The 24,887-nt window shown below is 27.0% G+C and overlaps 1 protein-coding gene across 1 annotated transcript; it reads right to left on the reverse strand.

The window, feature by feature from the left end:
• Positions 1 to 4,271: 4,271 nt before the first annotated feature.
• On the reverse strand, positions 4,272 to 24,858 carry UQCR-C2 (Ubiquinol-cytochrome c reductase core protein 2). The gene is made up of 11 exons (XM_043054287.3): positions 24,665 to 24,858; positions 21,714 to 21,791; positions 19,627 to 19,776; positions 17,879 to 17,943; positions 16,447 to 16,503; positions 13,645 to 13,867; positions 11,591 to 11,744; positions 10,165 to 10,355; positions 9,426 to 9,580; positions 7,635 to 7,788; positions 4,272 to 4,747 (listed from the first exon to the last, which is right to left on the reverse strand). Exons 1-11 carry the CDS (start codon positions 24,710 to 24,712, stop codon positions 4,661 to 4,663), a joined length of 1,362 nt encoding a protein of 453 aa, XP_042910221.2. The 5' UTR covers positions 24,713 to 24,858; the 3' UTR covers positions 4,272 to 4,660.
• Positions 24,859 to 24,887: the final 29 nt, after the last annotated feature.

A 24,887-nucleotide genomic window follows, 5' to 3' on the forward strand; every position in this document is an offset into this window, starting at 1 on the left:
CTTTAACTTTGTGATTATTCTTTAAGCAATTAATACACAAATTTAAACGTTTTATTTCATTAAATCTATCCGAAACCTTCATATTTTGAAAAGTGTTGCACTTATAAATCATGTGTGGTAATTTACAGATTACACAAGAGTTATGATTATTATTCGAATTCAGGAAAGATTTACTCTTATTAACAGCTAGCTTATGTTTATAATTTGAAGTAGAAGCTGTTCGACTAATACTATCAAGAATTTGGCTTCTTTTTTCTAAAAACTTATCCAGTTCTGGTATTTCATTTGATGCGATCGTTTGTTCATATTGTTTTCTAGTTTCTAGATCTACCTTTTTCAAAATGATGTTAAGCAAAAGTATGTCAGATAAATTATTACGATCAAAATTTAGAAGCTTCAAAGCTCTGATATTTTTCTTTAAAATATCTACCATGCTTCTAATATCTCCAGCTGATTCATTTGCAAGTTTTTCAATTTCCAAAATTTGATTTATGTAAGTCTCAGTGAGGAGACGTTTATTCTCAAATCTATTTTCTAATGCTTTCAAAAGTGATTCAAAAGAGGTTATCAACATACAGCATTACTCTACAGTTTCCAGACGTTTAGCGTCGCCCAGCAATGACGCTTTCAAATAATGCAATTTTTGAGAATCGTTTAAATCATTGTTTTTAGTTATAATGTTATCAAATTGCGATTTAAAATTGGGCCATTCGTCAAATTTACCGTGAAATACCGGTAGTGGTATCTCGGGTAGTTTAATTTCTAGTTTTGTTTTCGAATCAGCCTGAGATATTTCATTTTCACAATTAATTATTGAAGGTTTAATTATCAAAGAGTTAAGAATATCTTTAATTCTTACCTCCAAAGCTTCGAGTCTGTCTACTGTTCCTTCTAAATCAGTTTCTATTTCAGTTGGATTATGTTCCTTCGTCTGGTCAATGTATGTTTCTAACTTTGTTATGGTACCTTTGACGGCACGCTTCGATCTATTTAGTTTTTCTTTTTCCATCTCCGGCTCGACGGACCACTAATGTTCGATACTAACTAATTGATTTCTATGCTGGTTCGTTTGTTTACAAGGTGTACAATATTTAAAACCATGTAATTTTTAATGATAAAATACAAATTTCGAAGGAAATTGGTCGAATAATCCTTAAGAAATTATTTTAAAATGCCCCCTTCTTTTACCTTTTTGAAGTTTTAAAACAAGTCAAAACATTTTTGCACACAATTATAAAATGCCTTCATCCAGAGATAATTTCATGTAAAAAAAAATAATATTTAACAATTTTTTATTACTTATTATTATATAATTTAATTCAAGTTCAAAACATTTCGAATTGTAAGGTGTACAAGATTTAAAATTATGTAATTTTTAATGACGAAATATAAATTTTGAAGGAAATTGGTCAAATAAATCTGGCAGAAATTTAAAAATGCACTTTTTTTAAAATTTTATATTTCAGGAACTATTAAAAATACTACACAACTAATTATAACTCAAAAATTTTATAACTTTAGAATTAATGAGTATGTTTGAGGGAAGCTTTTATCACCATTAAGTTTGGCACTTTGTTTGAGAAAATCTGAGAATTATGTGGATAATCTTCAGAACCAAAGTTGTTCAGTGTTGCTTACTGTGCAACATCAAATAAAAGACATAATTGTAGATCAATTTTATGTGAGACAGTAGACCAATGGTGTCAAAGTTACGTCCGTTTATTCGAGAGATTGATCTTTATGCCTCTATATCTATGGTTACACGTTTTCAGAATAGCACAGGAGAATATTCATCAAATATCTCTGAACACCGACATTCGCGCTATGTTTAAAAAAATGCTATAATTGAAATGGTATAGCCCAATATTCATATACAGTAAAACCTCACTACAATAATATTTTGGGGACCAAATAAATACGTAGTTGTAGAGCAGTGATTTCCAACTGGCGGCCCGAGAGCCGCATCCGGCCCGTGAACTAAAATATATTAGTTGTCATTTTTTTTGCGGACAATTTTTGTAAAATATCTGTTTGGGTTTAAAATACTTTTCTCGTTAATAAAAACCTAATTTCTTCGTTTCTGGGAAATTTAACATACCAACGGTGCAAAAAAATTTATTTCTCAGGTTTTGCATCCAAGAAAACATTTATTCAATTACAAAAATAATCGTGTATGTTGCTCTTTTTTATTTCATTTTTTTGTATTTTGTGAATATAATTTAACATGTGTGTATCATGAATTTTCTAGAAGAAATTCTCCAATTTAACTTTTTGAAACCACTGAATTTGGATGAAAATATTTACACACACATTTGTAAATTTTAAATGTAAATATCTATTTTCTGGTGGTTGCAGCAGACAAAAATCAATTTTCTTATTGAACATTTTGTGTGCTATGTAAGTTTTAATACCAACCTTTTTAAAGTTTTATTTCTTAACAATTAGAAATCTGTTGCACATTAATTGTTTAATATATAATTGCACATTAAAGTTATTGTCGCCCGAATTAATTTTTTAATATGCAATTAAATATTTTTAAAAATCTACTTCTTATTTTAATTTGCAATTCAATACTTTTGTTTTGTACAACATGGTAAAAATCTGACAGTAATATTCAATGTTCCTTCAAACATAAAAGAGTCCAACAAAGTTGTGGCCCGCCATTTGATTTGCATTTTTAATTGTGGCCCCCGGCCTCATACAAGTTGGAAACCCCTGTTGTAGAGGGATGTATTGTTATATCGAGGACCTACATACTTTGGGGAGACAATAAGATTTCTTTTTTTAAAGTTTAATATTATATATGTAATAACTATAAATGTAAAAATGCAAAAAATTAATTTGCAGAGTGTTAATTATGGTTAAATAGTAAAAATAATAGAAAAAAATTCAGAAAATAAGATCGTCAACATACCTGAAAACCGTTTTTATTGAAAATAATCAGATATTTCTGTTTGTTTATTCATTATCATGCCTGTCAAGTCAACAAATTGAGAGAATGCATTGAGTTCAAAGCACGAAAATGATTTTCGTTTGTGCTCCACCCACCCTCGACAGAAAAAATTCTCTTTCGGGTGTTAATGAGATGCTTGTGGTCATTTGTGACTCGTGATCAGCTTTTAACATAAAGGAAATGAAATAAGATAAAAAATGTTACATCTGGAAAATAAGGTTGAAATTTGGAAAAAAAGTTCGTTTTACAGGAATTTATTGCTTCAGAGAATATCGTAATATTGAGAGGAGAATGGCATTAATTCATATGCAAGTTCCTCGGGACCACGAAACATTATCGTAAGAAAAGGAGTTATTGTTGTATTGGATATTTAGTAGCGAGAGTTCACTGTATATGTAAATATAACTATTGGGAAAAAAATTATTGGATAAATATTATTTTCTGACATGGCAGAATACCACTGAAAGTTATCAGTTGAACATCTTTTAACAATAGTCACCTTTCATAATATTTCAAAAAATGTGACACTTTACTTGGTATGATACTGTTAAAAAAATATTAGAGGGAATATTTTTTTGGGGGGGGAAAATGTTCAGGATTCGTAGAATATCAGTGGAAGATCTTTTAACGATATTTGCATATTTATAACATAACCAAAAGTGTCAAGTAAGACACATATAGTATTAAAAATAGTTATTGAGGGAATATTATTTAGAAATATATTTCTTTATTCACAAATACTGTCTATAAGAACCTTCCCTGCAGTAGAGTCTGATGCTATAGAAACTAAAAAGAGTACATTTTAGGGGGGTTGATATTTTTTCCACTGACCTCCATTAAAAGTGTCCTACTTCACCACCTAGAATTTTGATGGCTTCAATGCCATCAACACATTTGAAATCTAACGTCTTTTTTTCTTCTTCTTTTCATCTTCAGTGCGGTTTATCAGGGTTCTAATTTAATTTCAGAGAAAGAAATTCCCTGACTTTTCCAGGTGAATTTCAATGAAAATTCTGATGAATATTTTCTGAGATTCTTTTATTTGTAATGTGAAAAATTAGATTTTATGGGTAAAAAGATATTATTAAAGGAGGAAGGGAACATTTGAGTTTGACTAAAATGTGAGATTTTTACAACAAATAATTGTAATAAACATTAGAATTATTTAACTCGAATCTCAATAACTGATTATTGTTACTGACAATTTTAAAACTGGTTATTTTCCAGGTATGATAAAGGAATATTCCAGGTTTTAATAAAAAACAAAACAACTATTAAATTATGTGAGGGAAAGAAGGTAAAATAAGAACTACAGAAGTTGAAAGAGCTAATTAATCCTTTAATAAACATGCTTTTGTAGTACATATTTTATTTCACATTCAAAATTATTATCATAAACTGATTTACATAGTGCATAGGTAAGTAAACAACTTTTAAACTTATTTTTCTCTTTGTGTGCCTCAACAAAAAAAAAGATTAAGAATTACTGGTGTATATCATAGTTTGCACATACTTTAAAATATGGAATCAAACAAAAAAAGATGTTTATTTTCATTTGTTCTACATTGATTATGACCAGAGTTTTGATTATAAAATAAATTGTATAGATTGTTAAATTATTTATTTAAACTTTTTGCTGAGTTCTGAAAAACAAAACAATTAATAAATAAAGATGTTGATTGGACTAAATAAATGTTTTTGTAACAACTACATCAATTCATCAACATGAGGAGTAGCATGTAAACGTCCTAATGCAGCCATGGCTGGCTTAGCTTTCATCACTCGTCCTGAAATCTGAAAGGAAAAAAAAAAATTTAAATTTAAGTGCAGCACAAATTTGGTAAATTCAACCTCAGTTAGAAAGTTAATTTAGAAAACGAAATTGTACGCAGATTTGAAACCATAGTGTTCCAAATTGAAAGTTATCAAGAAAGATTTATATGAAATGAAAAATATATTGAAAATTTCCTGTTAGAAAATTTGTTAAAGGTTGTACTAAATACAAGAGTTGACTTTTTGAATAAATTTAATGCAAATAACTTGTAGCCTTTTACATATTTAAAACATTACTATAATGTATATTTATGTAAACATATACACATTACAAAGATAAAAACTATGTTTTTTTTTTTTTAATTAAAAGTTAAATTCCAGATTTATTTTAAAGTATGAACTATAGGACAAATGAATTTTTTTTCTTATTTCTCCATTATTTTAGTCTAAGTCTTTTTTTTTTCCTTTCGTTTTTTGATAAATTGAGTATTTTTTTCCCTTTTGAGTATTTTCCTTCTCCTGTACTCTTTGTTGCCTTACGTTTTGTTTACACAATAACTTTGTTTCCCCTGAATTGTTTTGCCAAAATTTTAAATGAATTCTATTACAATAACAACACATTTATAAATAAGGATAGTGAAATCTGAAATAAACTAATTTGTGCCTAGAATTTACATTTATGGCAAGCATACAATGTTTTCCAAGAAAAAGCACAGAAAGTGATAGTTTTGGCACTTAATAACAGCAGTTGGTTTTTTAAATTATATTTTAATCTGAATTGTATGCTTGTCATAAATGTAAATTCTAGGCACAAATTAGTTTTAATTTGTGCCTAGAATTTACATTTATGACAAGCATACAATGTTTGCCAAGAAAAAGCATAGAGAGTGATAGTTTTGGCACTTAATAACAGCAGTTGGTTTTATAAATTATATTTTAATCTATAATAAACTCATTTGTGCTTAGAATTTACATTTATGGCAAGCATACTACGTTTGCCAAGAAAAAGCAAAGAAAGTGATAGTTTTGGCACTTAATAACAGCAGTTAGTTTATTTCACATTAAAATATAATTTACAAAACCAATTTGTGCCTAGAATTTACATGTATGGCAAGCAGACAATGTTCACCAAGAAAAAGCAGAGAGAGTGATAGTTTTGACACTTAATAACAGCAGTTGATTTCATAAATTTTATTTTAAAGTTTGCAAAAGTAAATTCCAAAACTGTTGAGCTACAAAAATATACATATATTTTTAATTAAAACAGATTAGATTTTTAGCTAATGAAATAAATTAATTTTAATTCACAACCAGATTAATAACTAGGAGATTTTACAACAACTGATATTTAAAAAAATAACTCAAGCTCTCCTGTTGTCAATGCATACAAATTCAAATCGGGCCACCAAATTTCAAGCATATCGACCATCTTAAACTTATGCTTTGTTGTCCAATAAAAGACAAGTGCGATTTCAAAAAGGCTGACATCATTTAAAATGATACAAAGTACTAAAAAATTTCATTTTGCTCAAAAGTTGAGGCCAAAATGTCGCTAATTTTTCGGAAGAAAAATATATTTTTCCTTTGAAGTAAAAGTTAATCCTAAATCTAGCACAAAAAAGGTAAGTTCGTTTATGAAAATCATGACCTAGTATAAACTTTTCATTTTGCTAAATTCAATCTAAAACTGAAAGTTCATTCCTTTTTATGCTAGATTTATGCGTTACTTAAGCATATTAGTCACTTATATGCAATCAGCGATTTTAACTATGTATGGAAAGTTAATTGTTAGTAAAATTAAATGCAAAGAGCATAGATAACAAGAAATAATCAGGTAGAAGTTAAAAACTAAATAATTTCGTTTCAACATAATGCAAACACATTTTTAGAAAATATATTTTTTCAACCAATTCCCCGGTAGACCAATTTAGTTTATCTATTTTAGTCAATCAATGGTCAAAATGTCAGGACTTAGTACTTAAGTTTATTTTTCGCTCACAAGTTGTTTCAGACTAATGCCTTTTATAATTTTTAAAAAGTACAAATTTTTTTTTTGCAGTTTTTAAACAGCTAAAATTTAAGAATTAATTGACCAACAGAGCTAAATTTTGCACCATTTTCTTCAGCTTTTCATAGCAATGCTAAGTAAAAAGGCAAAAAATATTTTTTCTGAAAAAAATTAAATCTTTTAAAATTTAAATTTCTTAAAATTTTTTTTTCATTTAACGTTTTTTGACACTGTGTGAGCACTGTTTAAAATGGTATACTATGGAATCATTAAGAATATTTTTTTTCTAATTCATCATGTAGAAAAAACAAATTTTGTGCTAATTTAAGAATAAATTTGGTGGAAAAGTGGCACATTCATAGTATTTTATGAATTATGCCATTATTTGACAATTTTTTTCTTCTTTTCTTTATGATACCATAAGAATATTACCTGTTTAAATGTTTAATTTGCTAAAAATAAGTATAACATAAAAATTTTAAGAAAAATTAAAATCTTCAATAATAAAAAGCTTGAATAAAATTTAAAAAAAAAAAAAATCTATGTTATATATTTTATAAAATGCCACTTAAAACTGAACAAATTGAACTAACAAAAAAAAAACAGCTATCTAGTTAATTCATTCTAGTCAAATTATAGTTGTTTAAAAACAGCAAAAAATTTGCTGAATTTCAAAATTGCATTACTCAGAAACAATTTGTTCATAACATTTGAAACTTAACATCTTTCATGTAAGAAGTTAGTTTAATAAAAATGATAAAATTGAAATCCGAATCGTTGAAGTTTTATTGGTCGATCTGAAACGGAATTATCCCATTAGTAGTGTGTGAAGTGATTAGAAGAATCATGCAAAAGAAGGAATTCACAAACTAATAAATATAAAAGAGATAATGTTCTTACTGCTTGTACATCGGAAACTTTAAGGGCATCTATTGATTTCAGAATTTCATCCACATTCTTTATTTGACCATATTCAGATGTCTCAATAGCCATGCAGGTGAGAGCATTACTCGATACTTCTCTGTCAATCAGCAGTTTTGCTTTTAATTTATGCCTAGAATCAGTCATAAGGATGTTAAAGCTCAGTTTACAGTAATAATGATGTTTGCGTCATATGAACTTATCAAAACCAGGGTGCGTAGCCAGATTTTTCAACAAAAAATAAGCACCTTTTAAATATTTTTAAGCACTCAAAAAATATTTTTAACCACTTTCAAAAAAAAAAAAAAAAAAAAAACATAATTAGGATTTGTGCAGTAATAAAAATTATTTTTTTCTATCATTTAAAGTTTTTAATTTATAAACATAAAATTAATAAATTTCAAAAACATAATCATGATCAACAAGTTTCTGATAAATATTGCACAGAAAATTGTGAAAATCACACATTTAACTTAGAACGACAATCGACACTGTGAAGGAAAAAACTATCGCTTTTTAAAAGATGGAAAATTAAGCACTTTTTACAAATAGGCAGCATATAAATAATCTCCTGAATAAAAACCCTTTACATAGATGTTTAAATATATAATTATTGTTACAAACTCGTGCAAAACATGTCATTATTAAAACACTACAGTGCGTCTTATAATTTGGTCTAATTATTATATTATACTAATATAATACCTGATATAATAAATATTCTATATTTATATAATATATCCTCGAATTTATTCAATCACCAAATTTAGATGTAAGATTGTCTAATTTCAAAAATTTATACACAAACGTAAACAAGTACAAACCAGTTTCAGTAGCGTAAAAACAATACAGTTGTATAGTATCACTCAATAATTAAGATTTGACATATAATCTTATAGTGCGTCTAATAATTTGACCAGGGACTGTATAAAATTTTAAATATGAGCCAATAAAAAAATTTTAAATCTTAAAATCATGTTTACAAATTTTAACACTATATAATATAATACAATAACTTTATTACAACTGCATTTATACACACCAGGGGTGATTGTGAGCCCAAGTCAAAGTTCCGGAAAATTTCTTGAGTTCAAAAAGAAAAAGAGTTTCAATTGAAAAATTAGAAAAAAATTTAAACAAGATTTTTTTACTTTTTCTCAGTATTTCTTAGTTTGCTTAAAATATATTTAAAATTTTACGCATACCTATACCTTTTACACATACCTATAATGACCTGGAGAAGTAATTAAAATTTACAAATATGTCTTTCTTTCTTGAGTTTATGATTATAACAACTGTTTACTGATAAAAAAAATAAATATTAATCATGAATATAAGCTTATAAAGTATCTGGCTTTCCCTTACAAACAAATAAAATAAACTGTGTTTTTAAGTTCCACCTTTGAAAATTTGATTTCCGGAAACTTCTATGATCAATGATTTTTTTAAACGCCTGGACCTTCGATCTCCGGAAGCTTCCGGATCACTGTTAGCAAAAATTCCGGAAATACGGATTTTTTCCTGAGCACAATCAGCCCTGATACACAGAAAAACTCAAATAACCGGAAATCTCAAGTAATATTTTGGAAGCTAATAAAAAATAGATCTAAAAAAATAAATATTTTTTTCCACAAAAGAATGATTGGAAATAACAAAAATTTGCTGATTATTATTCATAAAAACTGGCAATTATTAATATTAACCGATTATTTTCATTGATTGCAAACATAAATTTGAAAAAAGCCTTTAAAAATTAAATTCTTCATATACTTAGCAATTTCAAGAGCTTCGGATGAAATCGTTTTTGCAACTTGTTTCATTTCAGACACAACAGCCTTTACAACAACATTCATATCACTTGGTGCTCCCACAATATGGACTCCAAAAAGACCAGTATCAGCATAATTTATGTTCAAACTGCTAACCTAAGTGTAGAAAAAAAAATCTATACACAATTTATCACTTGGATATAATTTATCGCTTGAGGGATGTTCTTAAATTCATTTCAATTTAAAAACAAAAAGGAATAACACACAAAATACAACTTCAAGCATAAAAATTTTGGTAACCAGACTTTTGACTGAATTTTAATTAATCTGGCAAATTAAAATAATTTTTCACTACCGTTTGCTACCAAATTTTTTAACTATCACTCTGCTGTTTGCTAGCCAACAAAATTCAGCCCTGATATCGATAATTAAAATTATGCCCTGGTTAATTATTTAATAACCTGGTTAATTATTTAATTATATAATATTATTTAATAATTATTATAATTATTTTAAAACTTGTAACTATCACTACTTGTAAGTATAACAATCATTACTTAATGGAGTTTATGATTGATGAATTACGATCATGACTTATTTTTATTACAAGTATTTCAATGCTGTAATCAATTTTATTTTGCCCCACTCTGATATGATGTTGCATTTCATCAAATGCCAATGATACCAAAATATAAGAAAGTTACGACTCACAAAAAACTGGCAGGAAATCTGACACTTACATGAACAGGATTATTAGTATTTTTTGCTGCTACAAGACCAAGCTTCGTAAATTTTGGAATATCGGAATGGAAACCTAAAATCATCGAAAGTATTTCCAAACTTAGCACATCTTTATAATTACTTAAGCCAGATCCTTCAGCAGCTATTGCAACATGAGTTTGTGGCAAATCAGCTTCTTGCCTTAGTTCTCCTAAAAAATCAAATTATAAATTTTATAAATATATACAGAAGTTTCCACAGAAATTAGAAATAATTTAATTAATATTTAAAAAAAAATCATAAATATAGGTTTTCCTAATTTAGGTTCACCTGGATACTCACAAAACAATTTGAATCAGTATGCGTAGCCAAAGCTTTCAACAAAAAACAACCACTTTAATTAGATAATTATAACAAAACTTATCACTAATATTAATTAATTTGATTAATAGATAATAATAATAAACTTATCACTGGATCAATAAAATCACAGTACTTATTAAAGTTTTGCAACTTATTGCATTTGTTAAGACAATGATCCGATTTGTCAGGTAGATTTCAAATGAGGAAAAAGCAGGAAACATTAAAAAATAATAAATTATCCCTGATATAACAAACTACATATTCAATAAGTTTTGAAAAGATACTTTTATTTAAATAAACATAACAAAAGGGTTGGGCAAAATATTTTAAAAAAAACCTTCATACTAACTTATTTTTTCAAAAATCATTTCATAAGAAATGCTTAGAGAATTATTTTAAAACTTTTGAAATGTTTAGGTCATATGATTTCTCATACATATCAATAAATACTCAATCATGTTTAAATAATAATGCAATTTATCTGAAACATTTAAACACACTATGAGTGAGGGAATGATATGAATTTTATGAGTTTCAATGAGAAATAATGTTGTTTGAATTTGCTGATATTTCATAACCATATTTGATAAACCATGAACTTATTTTTCAACAGTTATTGCAGCAGATTACCGTATGTTTTTAAAATTCTGATCTTTTAAATATGATTCTCTGGAAACATATTTTACCAAGTGTAACTAATACTGTACATTAGCATTACTTCTATTGGAAGGGGGGGTAGCTTGATTCCATTTTAGAGTTATATACCTTCTTCGATAATTTTTTAGAAGCTATTGCTAAAGATCTCTACAAAGTTTTTAAAAATGTTGATATTCATAATACAATATTACTACTATACAAAAACCTTCTGAGTAATAAGTAATTACTTTTTGATAGATCAAATTCTATCTTAAACTAAAAAGATGATAAAATTGATTTTTTTAAAAATAAAGTTCCAAAATTTCTGTCAACGTAGAATTCTGGATTATAAGACATTTACTGTATAACCAATATAAGAAAAAAATTCAGTCGAGTCAGATTCATTAGTGGTAGTAAAATACAACATGTTATAAACTAAAGTAATACCTGGAGCAAACTTTGAAGTTCCTGAATTGCTGGCAGACCTATCACTCATAGTAAATAATTCATTGACACAGTCTTGCAAATAATCATGGGGTAGACCAAGTGCAACTACAGAAGTTCTTGATGTTGTAAAGTTGTCACGGACATAATTATGCAGCTAAAATGAGAAAATAAAAACAAACATTATCTGCAATTATCTATTACAATCAACGAAACTCAGCTCAAGGAATTATTTTTAAACAGCTTCAATCACAAATTTCAGTGAATATAAATTTATAAAAAGTGAATAACATTCCCTAAAAACCAATAAAGAAATTATATGTTACTTTAATATTTCTACAACTGTATACAATAGTTTTTCAAGAGGATAAGAAAATTTTAAGAAACGAAGTTTATACAGATCAAGACAGTTTTAAAGTCTTGATTTTTAGAGTCCTGTACAATGTGTTTGTCAGCATCTTGTGGCATAACAGGGTGGCCACTCAAATCAGATTTCAAATTTCCCTGATTTTTCCAGGTTTTACAGATAAAAATCTTAAAATTTCCAGGTTTTAGTTTCTTTATTCTAATAAAGTGTAGGGAAGAAAAGTGTCTATATTATAAAATATTTTATTCAAAATGTTCTTTTTTTAACATATCTTGGAGAAAAAAAAATTTATTTTGACAATTTGGCAAGGTTTTTTATTCATTTTTTAATGGTTTGGTACAAAATTTTGAATCAAAAACCATATATTGACCAACAAAAGAGTAAAATTAAATATTAGTATCTAGTTAGTTCTTAAAAAAAACCTTTTTTTTAAATTAAAATACGTTATAAAAGGTTAAAATGAAATAGAAAAAATTAACATTAATGCAACAATTGTAACAATTTGTCGATAAACATTGCTGTTAGCGATTGTAAAAAAAAATGTGTGATTGGTTGGTTTGCTGAGAAAAAATAATTCACAGATTTCTTTTAATGGGAATACAAAACCTTTCAGAAAAAGAGTGCAATATAAAATCTATTATTATTAAATTATAACCAACTAATTTTTGGAGAATTTTATAAATTTAAAAATACAAAAACATTTTGTCAAAATGGAAAAAAAATTACTACGAAATCACTGGAACAAACTTAAGTCATAAATGGATTCAGCCCAAGGACAGAATTTAAAAACAGAAGGTAATATCCTAATCCCTTCTTCCACCTCCACGACAATCTTTCTTAAATTGCACAGTCCATAGCGGTCAAAGGTTTCCACATTCGTTTAGCAACAGTGGGAGAATTTTATGTGACATTCTAGTTTAACAGAGCTGTAATGGAGCAAATTTTGATGCAAGCAAAGTATTGCTAAGTTGATGATATTTAAACTGCTAGGAGATACATTTGAGTCTAAAAAAAAAGTGGGTATAATGGATGGAATAATTTAAATTAAGAAAATTAGTAAATAATTTAAATTAGTGAAATTAAAAAAATTTCCAGAATTTCTTCAAAATTCCCTGATTTTTCCAGGTTTTTTCCAGTATAAAAAAAAAATTCCCTGATAATTCCAGGTTTTCAAGGTTTTCCAGGTGGGTGGCCACCCTGCATAACTACCACTATGTTTATTAAACATCAATTCTTCAGTATATAAGACATGCAAACTCTATTGAATCTTGAGGTACCTTTCGATAGAAGAAGGTTGGCATTGTCGATTACTACACTCTCTATATCCAAACGCCACAGTTGGTGATTTGCCAAATAAGTGCTAAGAAGTGAACTAGCCAACATGGAATGTAACGCTCAATTCGACAGACGGGCCACATTGAACGCTTGTCTTGCTATTTGTGACTGTGCTCTCGTCTTTCTCGTGCTGTTGCTTTTCAGTCTCATTTACACACAACGGGATCCTCCACACACTTGACTGTTAATAGAAACACAGGAGAGACCACACTCACTGAAGGAGATTTCACAATAAACACGTGCGGCAGTCAACATGTTAATGGGGTATGTAAAATACGCGATATTCTTCCCCTCTTAATTTAGGAAATTTAGAACAATTAAAAAATCTGCAGGATAGAAGAAAAAAAATACTTACCATTTCACTGTTGTGTTTTCCAATCATCCAAGAGGGGGAGTAAATACCATTGCTCAATCCACCACGGAAAGCAGCCCTGTGAAGCATTTCATTCAGAACAGCAGAGGGGTTGTTGTTCAACATAGCTAAATCAACTTCTAACTTAGAGGAATTATCATCAACTTCCCAAGGTTTAAACACTTGTTGGTTAGTCACTTCAGATAAAACTCCAAGACCAGCATCCCTGAGATTAATAACAATTTTACATTAGTAATGTCAAATGGGGTAAAGTTTTTTATTTTTTTTTTATTTTTTTTATTTTTTAAAGGTTTTAAAACCAAAACATTAAATTCATTTTACAAAAAAATTTGATGCATTTTATATACATTGGAATAATATAGATTGAATAAATAACTTATCTATTTTTGTTTGATTGTTTTCTTACAATAATGCATTCCAAAGCACATACAGCCGAACCTCTATTTAACGAAGTCGCTAAATCCTGATAAAAAGTTCGTTATATTGAAAACCACCATTTGAAATACAGAAATTCGCAAAATGGAAGTTCAATGAACAGAAATCTGACTGTATTTTGATATATCCACTTTACCCCTGGGTATAGTTCTAAAATTTGTATATATTTCATTAAAAAACATAATTAAGTGTTTCAGAAATAAAAACGCTCTTAAATAAATGTATTATTACTATATTTTTATAAAAAAATTTTGTTTTTGTTTTATTAAAGAGTTTATGTTGCAAGAGTATCAAAATTAGGTTTCACTTCGGACAGAGTATTTTTTGCTGAACTCAGCGCAATTTCATCAAAAAAGAAAACTGTAATACTAGTTTCTGGTTTATTCGAAATATAAATAAGAGTTTAAAAATTATACTCTATAGTAAGAGTAAAGAGTGTTGTTACTATTTATTGGGTTTAGTTACTTTAAGGAAATTGTTTTGTTTCCCATGAAAAAACTGCCCTATGATAGCAGAAGATTTTATGAAATCTCATCCATATCTGTAAATATGCCAATTAAATTGCACCATTATACTATTAGGACAATTTTTTCAATTACATAATGTTTGTGATATCTTATTCCTCCAATCATTCTTCTCCTTAAAAAATATTAAAAACTAAAATTTTTAAAAAAATTGCTTTCAGAGTTAAAATTACCATGTAGAGCTATAATAAACAAGTAAATTCTTTTTAGCTATTCTATTATAAAATATCAAGCATTAGATACTAACTAAAACTAACACAGAAGTTTAAAAAAATATTCCTATCATACAACACTTTGCAAAGTCAAACTATATACCCACTTTACTTAAAATTTCTGAAAAAATTAAAAATTAAGTAGAAAAATACAGTAAAGGTCAGATTTAAAATATGTCTATTTACCTATTTCTAAAAATTTAAAAAAAAAAAAAATATTATAATTTTTTTTAACCCAGTTTAATGAATAATGTACGCTAAATTAACAAATTATTATTTTTTTTGTTGTTTCAGATTAGAAGAGATAAAAGCCAATGATTTGGATGCTTTATATTTTAAAAGACAACTTTTTTAAATGAGTTTCTGAAACATAATTGAAAAATGCTTTTCAAAAGCAAGACTTCCCTATAAACAATTTGAAAATTGATTAAAAAGTAATCTTTCTATTTCACCCAGAAGAAGTCACGTTGAAAAAAGCTGTTCCTAGGGTAAACTTAAAGGATTACGTCACCTATGATGATGGAGTGCCTATCGGTGCAACTGAAGTAATTGAAATCATCATTTTATCAGAACCAATGAATAGTGATTTTGATGCAGAAATTCACTAGCTGCCTTTGAAACTGTGAAAACATACCTAATTCAGAGAGATGTGAATAAGGCAGTATTTTAATATCTTTCTAAATTCATGAAGAAAACTTTTTCCAGTCAGAAATCAAGGAAATATGCTAATAATACTAGGAATATATTTTAATATTTCAAATTAAATAGTACACAAATGAATAGTACATTTTATTCAACATAATCATTCGATGCTGAATATAAAGTTAGTATTTCTAGTTAAAGATATTTTTGCGTAGACATAATGAGTTAATAGTGTATAATGAGTGCATATGAGTATGAGTGATGTAATGAGAGTAATATAATGAATGTATATGGCTCATAACATATAAAATCTAGATTTTGTTTACTTATAAACAGAGCCAATGCTAAGCTCAGCTAGGCTTCTAGTAAAAGATTATTCAGAATCCCATAAAATTTCCACTTAATTTATTAAAATTGATACCATGAATTTTTCGTCTTCTGAATTTCAGTCATAAAAATAAACAGCCTAAAACATTTATTTTGTTATGATTATTAATTCCAAATTTTGGATAAGTTTTTTATTTATATCACTGATAAGTCAGACATTAGGACTTCAAAACAGAAGAATTTTAGGTTTAAAATATCTACTTAAACAATCCTGAAATAAAAAACAACAAAGTATTGAACAAAATGAAAAATTGTAAGTATTTCAACTATAAGAAGTTTATTTTCCTGTTTCTAACAATAAAAAAAAAGTAACTTACAGTTTAAACTCTAAGAAAGAAAGAAAATTTTTTTATTTACTTTTTAATAATTTGTAACACCTTCTTCAATGTCACTCAACAAAATTGGGAAAACTACAACTGTCTTAATTAATATTTGCATCTACATATTAAATTTATATGAATGACAATCATTTTACATTAACACTAACAATTCAACTAGATGCAATATAACCAAACATCAATATTTTCTGAATTTTAATGCATGAAAATTGAAACCAATAAATAAATTAATTTAAATATGCTTACACTTCATCTCTTGGACACTTTAGAGTATAGAACAAATGATCTCGAGTCCCAACAACGCTAGAAAGCAGAAAAAGAATACATAACATTAGTCAGGCAAACATAGAAAATACTTTGGTGAAACTTTTTATAAAATTGCAGCTATGAATTACTGAAATATTGTAAAAATATAGCTCAAATAACATAGCATTGGTTGTTACTAGAAGGAGGGAATAACTTTCACGTTTAGTTACTTGCATAATTCAGGGGTAATTGTGAGCCCAGCTCAAAAATCCTGAAAACTTCTTGAGTAAAATCTTTAATAATGCATTTCAAAAAATCAACGTCTTTATAATTTTAAATCATTGATATTTTTACAACCTAAAATTCTAAATAAATTATATGCAGCATAATTTAAATTAAGAATAATGTACAAGTTTACTTTTATCTCTAATCACATTCTACCAGAAAAAATATTTACAAATGAAAGAGATGCCAAGTATAAATTCTAGTTCTAACATTTCTAAATAAAATATACAAGAATTTTTAGACATAAATGTGATCGATAATTTCTTGAAACTTCTAGACTTCGGATTTCCGGATCACAGTTAGCAAAGAATCCGGAAATCTGGATCATCTCTGATATTTTCCACAATCATCTCTGATATTTTCAATTATGTTAGCAATTTTTTTATTTTTTAATGTTTTAGAAAGCCAAGTGCTATTGACTCAACAAGTGCTGTTAAAAAAAGTTAAGTCAAGAAAAAATATATAATGCACTCATCCTACTTAAAATATACAGATAAAAAAGTTGATAGATTCAAATTTTCACTTATCATTACAAATTATGTTCATATTTTGTTATCATTACAAAATATGTTCACAGAATGTATATATCTATGCAGACTTCCATTATAGCCAATTCTTTAATATCTCATGTAGCCAATTCTTTAATATCTTATATAGTCAGATTTTTCAACAAAAAATGAGCACCTTTCAAGCACTCAAAAAATATTTTTAATCACTTTCCAAAAAAAATCATAATTAAGATCTGCGCAGTTATAAAAATTATTTTTTGCTATCATTTAAAGTTCTTTATTTACAAACATAAAATCAATAAAATTCAAGAACATTTTTAAAAACTTTACATTATCATAATATAACTAGTTTCTTATAAATATTGCAAAGAAAATCATGCATTTTTTGTAAATCTCTTGTTTAAAATGCAGAAAATTAAGCACTTTTTACAAACCACGAATAAAAAAAAGCTCTAAGTACTTTTAAAAAATGCAAATCAAAAATAAGCACTATTTAAAAACGCTACACACCCTGCCTTTTACATTTCCACATATAAACACAATCACTTCATATTAATTGTTATTTAAAAATTATTCTAGGGCTTCTTGCAAATGATTTTAGTTTATTTTTAATGAAATAAAAAGTATAATATATGTACCTTAATTTTGCCCCACGAGCTTCTAAGTTACGAACAAGAGAAAAGGCAGTATGATTCCTTGTGGACTGAAAATTGAAAAAAAAATAATAATAATTAAAGTGTTTATTAATGGATTAATACAATTTAATAAATATGAACAATGGTGTAGCTCTAAAACGTCACAACAGATATTTTTGAAATTAATGCACTGCTCTAATTATAAAAACAAAAATGTTATATATGTTAATCTAAGGTTAATCTAATCTTGTTTGATATTATTATTCTCCTTGTAGAGAATGGAGCAGTACTTGAGTAAAATTGTCAAAATCTAATCATTCTGTCAGGTTTTACTTTAGCTCTTGCATGTATTCATGATGTAAAACTATCAGAATTTAAAAAGCAAATTTTCAAAACTGAAAAAAGTGACAGATTATTTAATGAAAATATAATACAGTGCTTGAAAAAAAAAGATCAGTCATTTTCATATGTAAATAAGTATTTTTTGCTTAATAGCACGGAAAAAGAAAATAACAGTGAAGAAAAATTATTAATAGCCATTATAAAAATTAGGCAATGTGACTGTTCTATAACTTCTATAAATTTTTCAGCAGACTTAAATAAAATGCAAAACTTTTTGCGAACACAAAATCTCAATTAAAAAACATTCTGCATGCATTGATAAATTCTTGTAACTAGTTTCAACCCTTTCATTGCTACCTTATTTTAGGGAAATTCATTGGAAAATCACAGATTTTTTTTTTTAAAGTTTCATTCTTTTAGAACTTTATACTGATTAATAACACTGGGATGAGTTTGGTAAAAACGAAAAAAAACTGAAAATAGATATCTAAAAATGTAATATGCAAAAACACTTTTTAAATAATTGAAAAAATGCCTGAAATTTGAGAACAAAGAAAGTATGTCAAAAAATCTTTATCCACAAAATGCTATCAACATTTTAATAGACATACTGATGCGAGATTTCATTTACTTATTTAAATTGTGCAAGTATGAATCCCAATGGTCGATTCTTTACAAATCTTGACATTTAATTTTAAAATCTCGTGAAGACAAATCTCGATGGTTGGTTTTTAAATCGCTTTAACATGAATATGCTTGATTTTAAAATCGCTTTAATACGAATACTGATGTTTCATTTTAAAATTGTGTGAATTCCGAAATATAATTTTTAACTCACAATAAAACAAATCATAATAGTGGCTTTTAAATTGCACAAATACAAAATGCAATAGTATGAAATCCTGAAAATATGAAACACAATGCAAGATCTTAAATCACGCAAATAAGAATTGCAATGTGTGATCATGTAAAATGTAATTTAAACTGTGTTTGGATTGGTTGGGAAAAAAGAGTAAAAATAAGTCTCTTTTTCTTGGGAATTTGAAGAAAAAAAATTTTGAAAATGCAGATTTTTCCTTTTTAGTAATAGTAAAAAAATTTCCCGTGAGTTCTTGTATATTATTTAAGTCTATTTTTCACAATTTCAAATTCAAACTAAAATCATTAGGAAAAAAAAAAGGTATGCATGAAAAGAATAAAGGAATGCAGTTCATTTAATTTTTTGTTAAACATTTATAGAACAATTTTTTTCTCCATGATAGTTGATCTTTTTAAACTAAAAATAGCATAGGGAATTTATAAAGGGAAAGAAAAAAAACGATAACTAAATATTGGTCAATACTCTTTTAACAACCATTACTGGCACTATTTAGTTTAGCAAATAAATAACAAAAGAAACTGAAACATACAAAAACAGCAGCATTCCTTAGAACATGGGTAACTCCTTGATTACTGGAAGTCTCGTATCTTGATCCGGCCTTGATAACGACAGTTATTTGTGAAATAGGACTATTGTCTTCAATCGATGCAACTTTAATGCCATTACCAATTTGAGAAACCTACAAATTAAATAGAATTATACAAATCACAACAACTGAAGTGATTTAAATTTAAATGATAGTAGGATTTTGCATTTTTCATCTGCTTAAAAAGACCCTCAATATATTAAATTGAGACACTCAAAACTTAGAACCAAGAAAATTTTAAAAAGGCTTTTCTCAAAGACATTTTGAAAGTCGGCAAACTCATAATTCAAACTAATCATCACTAATTGACTTCAAGTTCAAACCAAGGATTTAAAATTATTCTTTATCTTTACAGATAAATAAAACTGAAAACAAAATTATGTTTTTCATCATAAATTAAAAGTTGACAATGCTGGTTCTTCTGTACACTTTAAACAAAAAAAGGCTTGATTAGGAAAAAAAAGAAAAAAAGCTGAGTAACAAGCACTCCTGTCGTATCGATTTTGAACCTTTTTAGTGTCACTAGTTGTATAAAGTAAAGAATTCTTTCTAGAATTTTGTTTCAATCCTTTGTAATGTTGAAAAATTTCTTAAAATTACTTTTTCGTTTTGTAGTTAGAGTTACCTAGATTTTTTCAAATAAGTTAGAACACGGAATGTATTTCAAATGAAGGAATAAAATTTTGTCATGACTAGTATATCCAGAGTAGGCGACAATTTCAATTTTTTTTTTAAAATCAAAATAATTGGATTCATTTAATTTATATAAATTTTTTTTATTTAAATCATATTTTAATCTTTTATATTTAGCAGCAAAGTTATATTATAAAAAATATTAATTTAATTTTTTTGCTAAAGTAAGGCACTGAACTTCTTCTTTTATGCCTCGGAATATGTCGGAACTGTTGATCATTTAACATTACCCAATGGGCAAAAGTTAACATATGTGATGAAGGCAAGTAACGTTATGCACGTCACAGACTCGTTCATTGAGTGTGCCACTTTTCAAACATCACACAACAAAGGACAACAATTATAGAGAAACATCCATGCAAACATTGACCAGGATCTGAACCCACAATAATTTACTTCACAGTCAGGCAAGTTGTTCGCTTGACTACTAGGCCGGCTATTAATAATACTTAACATTATTTAAAAAAAATAATATATAATAAAAAAAATTATATTTCTGATTAAAATGTTTAAAAAGTTTTAATTAATTGCTGCAAACTAGCCAGTTATCACCAAAAACTGCTACTTAAATATTGCAACTCTGATGTAATTTTCTTTATGCTGAATTAAATGAGCTAAAGTTCAAGACAACAGGAGAAAGAGTTTTGAAATGTTACGGAATTTCTTCATAATAAGTACAGTTCAAAAAATGGTACACTTTATGGAGAAAAAAATATGCGACTTTTAAAATATCAGTCTTTTAGATTTGTGCTTGTTTTCATTCGATTAAGCGAGAGAAAAAATACAAAGGAAACAATACCTCACTTGTCTGTATAGCAACATGAGAAGTCTATAAGAGTGAAGGTATAAAATAATACTTTTTGTACACAAAATCCTCCTAACTTTTTTTAATAATTATCCTATCAGTTCCTGTTACATCTCTATCATTTCAGCATAAAAAAATTAGATTGAAAAATATACCTCACACACTCAGATAGTTCCTCCATAGCAATGTAAAAAGTGTAAATAAGTACATGAAAATTTTTTTATTGTGAAATAAAAAAAGATCCCTGTATTTTGGTGTGCATGACGATTACGTATGATTATGCATGACAGTTGCACTATAAAAATACATATTAATGAAAAAATTTAATTTTTAAAACAAGGTGATATTTAGCTACAAGGTTCAAAATTTTATTCAAATTGCATAACACCTTCCTGACACTCGCGATCCACTGTTAATTAACATAGTCCCCGTTTCACGTGCATGCGTGTTTCTTTTTCTTCTGAGCTGATATGTTATCAGCAAACTATCTATGACATTATCTAGAAGACAATTAAAAAAGATCTTTTCTTACCTTTGCTTCTTGTTTAGGCAAGATATCCACTTCTACATCACTTTTTAATTGATGGGCAGATCTAAATTTTGAGCATTGCTAAAAAGAAAAAGTCACAATAAAACCTTTAGAAATACACTTTTTTATGTGAGCAAGAATAACAAGAACATGTTTAGAGATCAAACGATGTCTAAAAGACAGGGTTGGTTTTTACCAGAATTTACCATGTTATCTAGTCTTGGAAAAAACCTGTTTCACATAGTTTTTCAGCGTCAATAAAAAAAAAATTCCCCAACCCAATTTTTTGAGTTAACACTACTAACGTTAAATTAGGTAGTCTTGTAAAGTTGAACACAATCCAGAAGACAAGAGAACTCCTAGATCAAGTATTTTATATTTAATTTTATAACCGTCGTTAAACAGCTGAGCGAATTTTCAGTTTATACGGCTAGCAATGTTCAACTCCGTAACCTTGTCATTTTGAACCCAATAAAGAAGACATTTTGAGCTTTAATTTATTATTTTAAAATAAAAAGTTAAAAATAAAATTCATTTTTAAAATTTTTTCCAGATTTTTCTAAGTAAGATCAACAAATAAAAGCAGTCACTTTGAAATTCTACATTTTTAAAAGTAAGAGAAATATTGTTATGGAGGAGACAGCTCAATTATGTTATTTTTAAACACTTATAATTTCAAATGGAATTTCTGCTCTTATACTAGTTGAATACTCTTTGCATATTTTTTTTAAAGAGAATTTGCATTATTTAATAGAAGATTACAAAAAAACAAAAAAATGGTTACCAGAAAACTCCACAATATATTTTAATTGACAGTCAATTTTTAAAAATTTGTTAACACATTGTGGAAGAGACTCATAACATGCAAAAAGTTGTTGGTAAAAACATAAAGATCTTTGTTTAATTGTTTTCAAAAACAATTTAAAAACCAAATTATTTTAAAACGTTTTTTCAGATTTTTCTTGGTAAGATAAATGTATAAAAGTAGTCAAATTTTTATCATAAATATGATTTTTAAAAATTAGAGAAGAAATATTGTCACTATTTTTGATGGTAATGCTATTTATGTTCGCTATAAAAGAAAATATTTCAATTCAGGACTTAAATTTAAAATTTGTTAACACATTGCACAGAGGGGACTTAGAATCCTTTCTATAAAATGAAAAGAAAAATGCGAAATTTACAAATAATATTTTTATTTATCCATAAAGTTGCCAATTTTTTTAGGAAATAATAAAGTGAATTTTCATGGATCGAAAAACGTTTCAGGTAACAATTTAGCAGTTTGAAAGCAACAAAATTAGCTTTGATCAAAATTAGCAATTTCAGAGTAACAAAATTTTTGACAAAAAACAAAACACCTGCATCATTAGATGCTTTTAAAAACACTACTTCAGCATTATTTTCACTTGCGCAATATAAAACCTATTTTTTTAAAAAATCTTTTAATCCTAATTACAACACAGTTACCAACAACAAATCTTAAAATGTTATGAATATTTTTGGTTAATATAAGACTCAGTGAATCATCCTTATAAACTGAAGTAAATACATTGTGGATTTGAGGCAAAATTTTCAATAAAAAAAATATGTTCTTTATTATTTTCCTCTTCTGAAGAAAATATTTTATATTATTTTGTAACCCTCGTTGAACATCGGACCCAATTTTGGGTTTATGACTCCATAGCACAAATTTAATTTGTTCATTACTTCTTGTTAAAATAAATACAAACAAACTGAAATATTTTATATATTTATAAAGAAAATGATAGCCCTACTTGACAAAAATGTCCCATCCGAAACAATTTCTGATGTTTTCTCAAAACGATTTCGATGGCTCAAATTTAAGGTACCTTTCAATATTAAATAAAAAATGCTTTTATAAAGAATTAATTTTATCACAATAAAAACTTTTAAAAAATAATGAAAATTGCTGCAGAGAGAACACCTTCAACAACAGCATTAATTTTCTTAAAATTTCAAAATTAATTTTTTTTGTGTGTGCATTGAGATTTATAATCATTAGACAAGAAAATTTTAATGTTTTTAAAGAAAAAAAAAAACAGAATGTTTAAATTTTATATTAAAAGCTTAAGAAAACATATTAAAATTTTTTTTTGATAGAAAATAATTATAAATTTAAAAAACAAAATTTATTTAGAGTAGAAATTACAAACTTTCTTAATATTGAGTTGTTTTTTTTAAGTTTGTGCCACTAATGTCCTAAAAACCATGGAATTGCAAGATCACAATACAGAAATATCTCCATTTGAAGACTTAACTCTGATAAATAGTATAAAATCTACAGGTACCTGTTCATACCAAGAACAATTGCTAAGAGCTTGGCAGAGGGATTTAAAACTGGAACACTACTAATTTGTTCCTTTCAGTATTTTTTCTTTTCTTGTAATTACAAGGGCCATTGCTCAGATGTTATCAAACTTTGGAAATTATTTTGGCTCATGTGTTACTATAGAAATCTTTCTTAATTTGAACAAAATCGAAAACACCTCACTTTGAAGTGGTTATAATCTACAGCACTTAAAACTAAATGTGGTAAGAATCTAAAGTTAATGCAATACTATTAAAAATTTTCAAAAAAAAAAAAAGGTGGAAATTTTAAATGTTTTTCATGCACTTAATTTTACAGTAAAATACTACTTTATTCTTATTTATATATCATCCGCAAAAAATTATTCATTTACTAATTGTATTTTATACGATCAATCTACTAAGAAATGCAAGCAAACTTATTTTTACGAAGGATTATTCCGCAGATAACTGGCATAGAATTTCAGATATATTCCTTTTTTGCTTATTTACTCTGAATTTTACAATATTAAATTCATACGTGCATTTTAATTAGTAAACAGAACATCTCAATTTGACCTTGTACAAGAAACTAAACGACCTGAACTTTCAAACATGGATCATTACAATTGCATTTAACTTACGTATAATTTTTTGCAAGAACGAAGTCTTTGTAACATCTGACTGTTCATAGTTATCTTAAATGATCAACGGATAAAGTAGTAAAATCTCAAATATTGAAAACACTTATTTTTCTGGACGAGAAGTGTGGATATGCAGAGTGCAACGAGTCCACAAAAAAGATTGTTAAATTTTTCTTCACAATTCTAGCAAATACAACCTATATACGCTTTAACCTAACTTTCT

The sequence above is a fragment of the Parasteatoda tepidariorum genome, chromosome 6, assembly GCF_982258835.1.
Source record: "Parasteatoda tepidariorum strain Cologne lab strain chromosome 6, Ptep-v5.0, whole genome shotgun sequence".
Classification (NCBI taxonomy): Eukaryota; Metazoa; Arthropoda; class Arachnida; order Araneae; family Theridiidae; genus Parasteatoda; species Parasteatoda tepidariorum.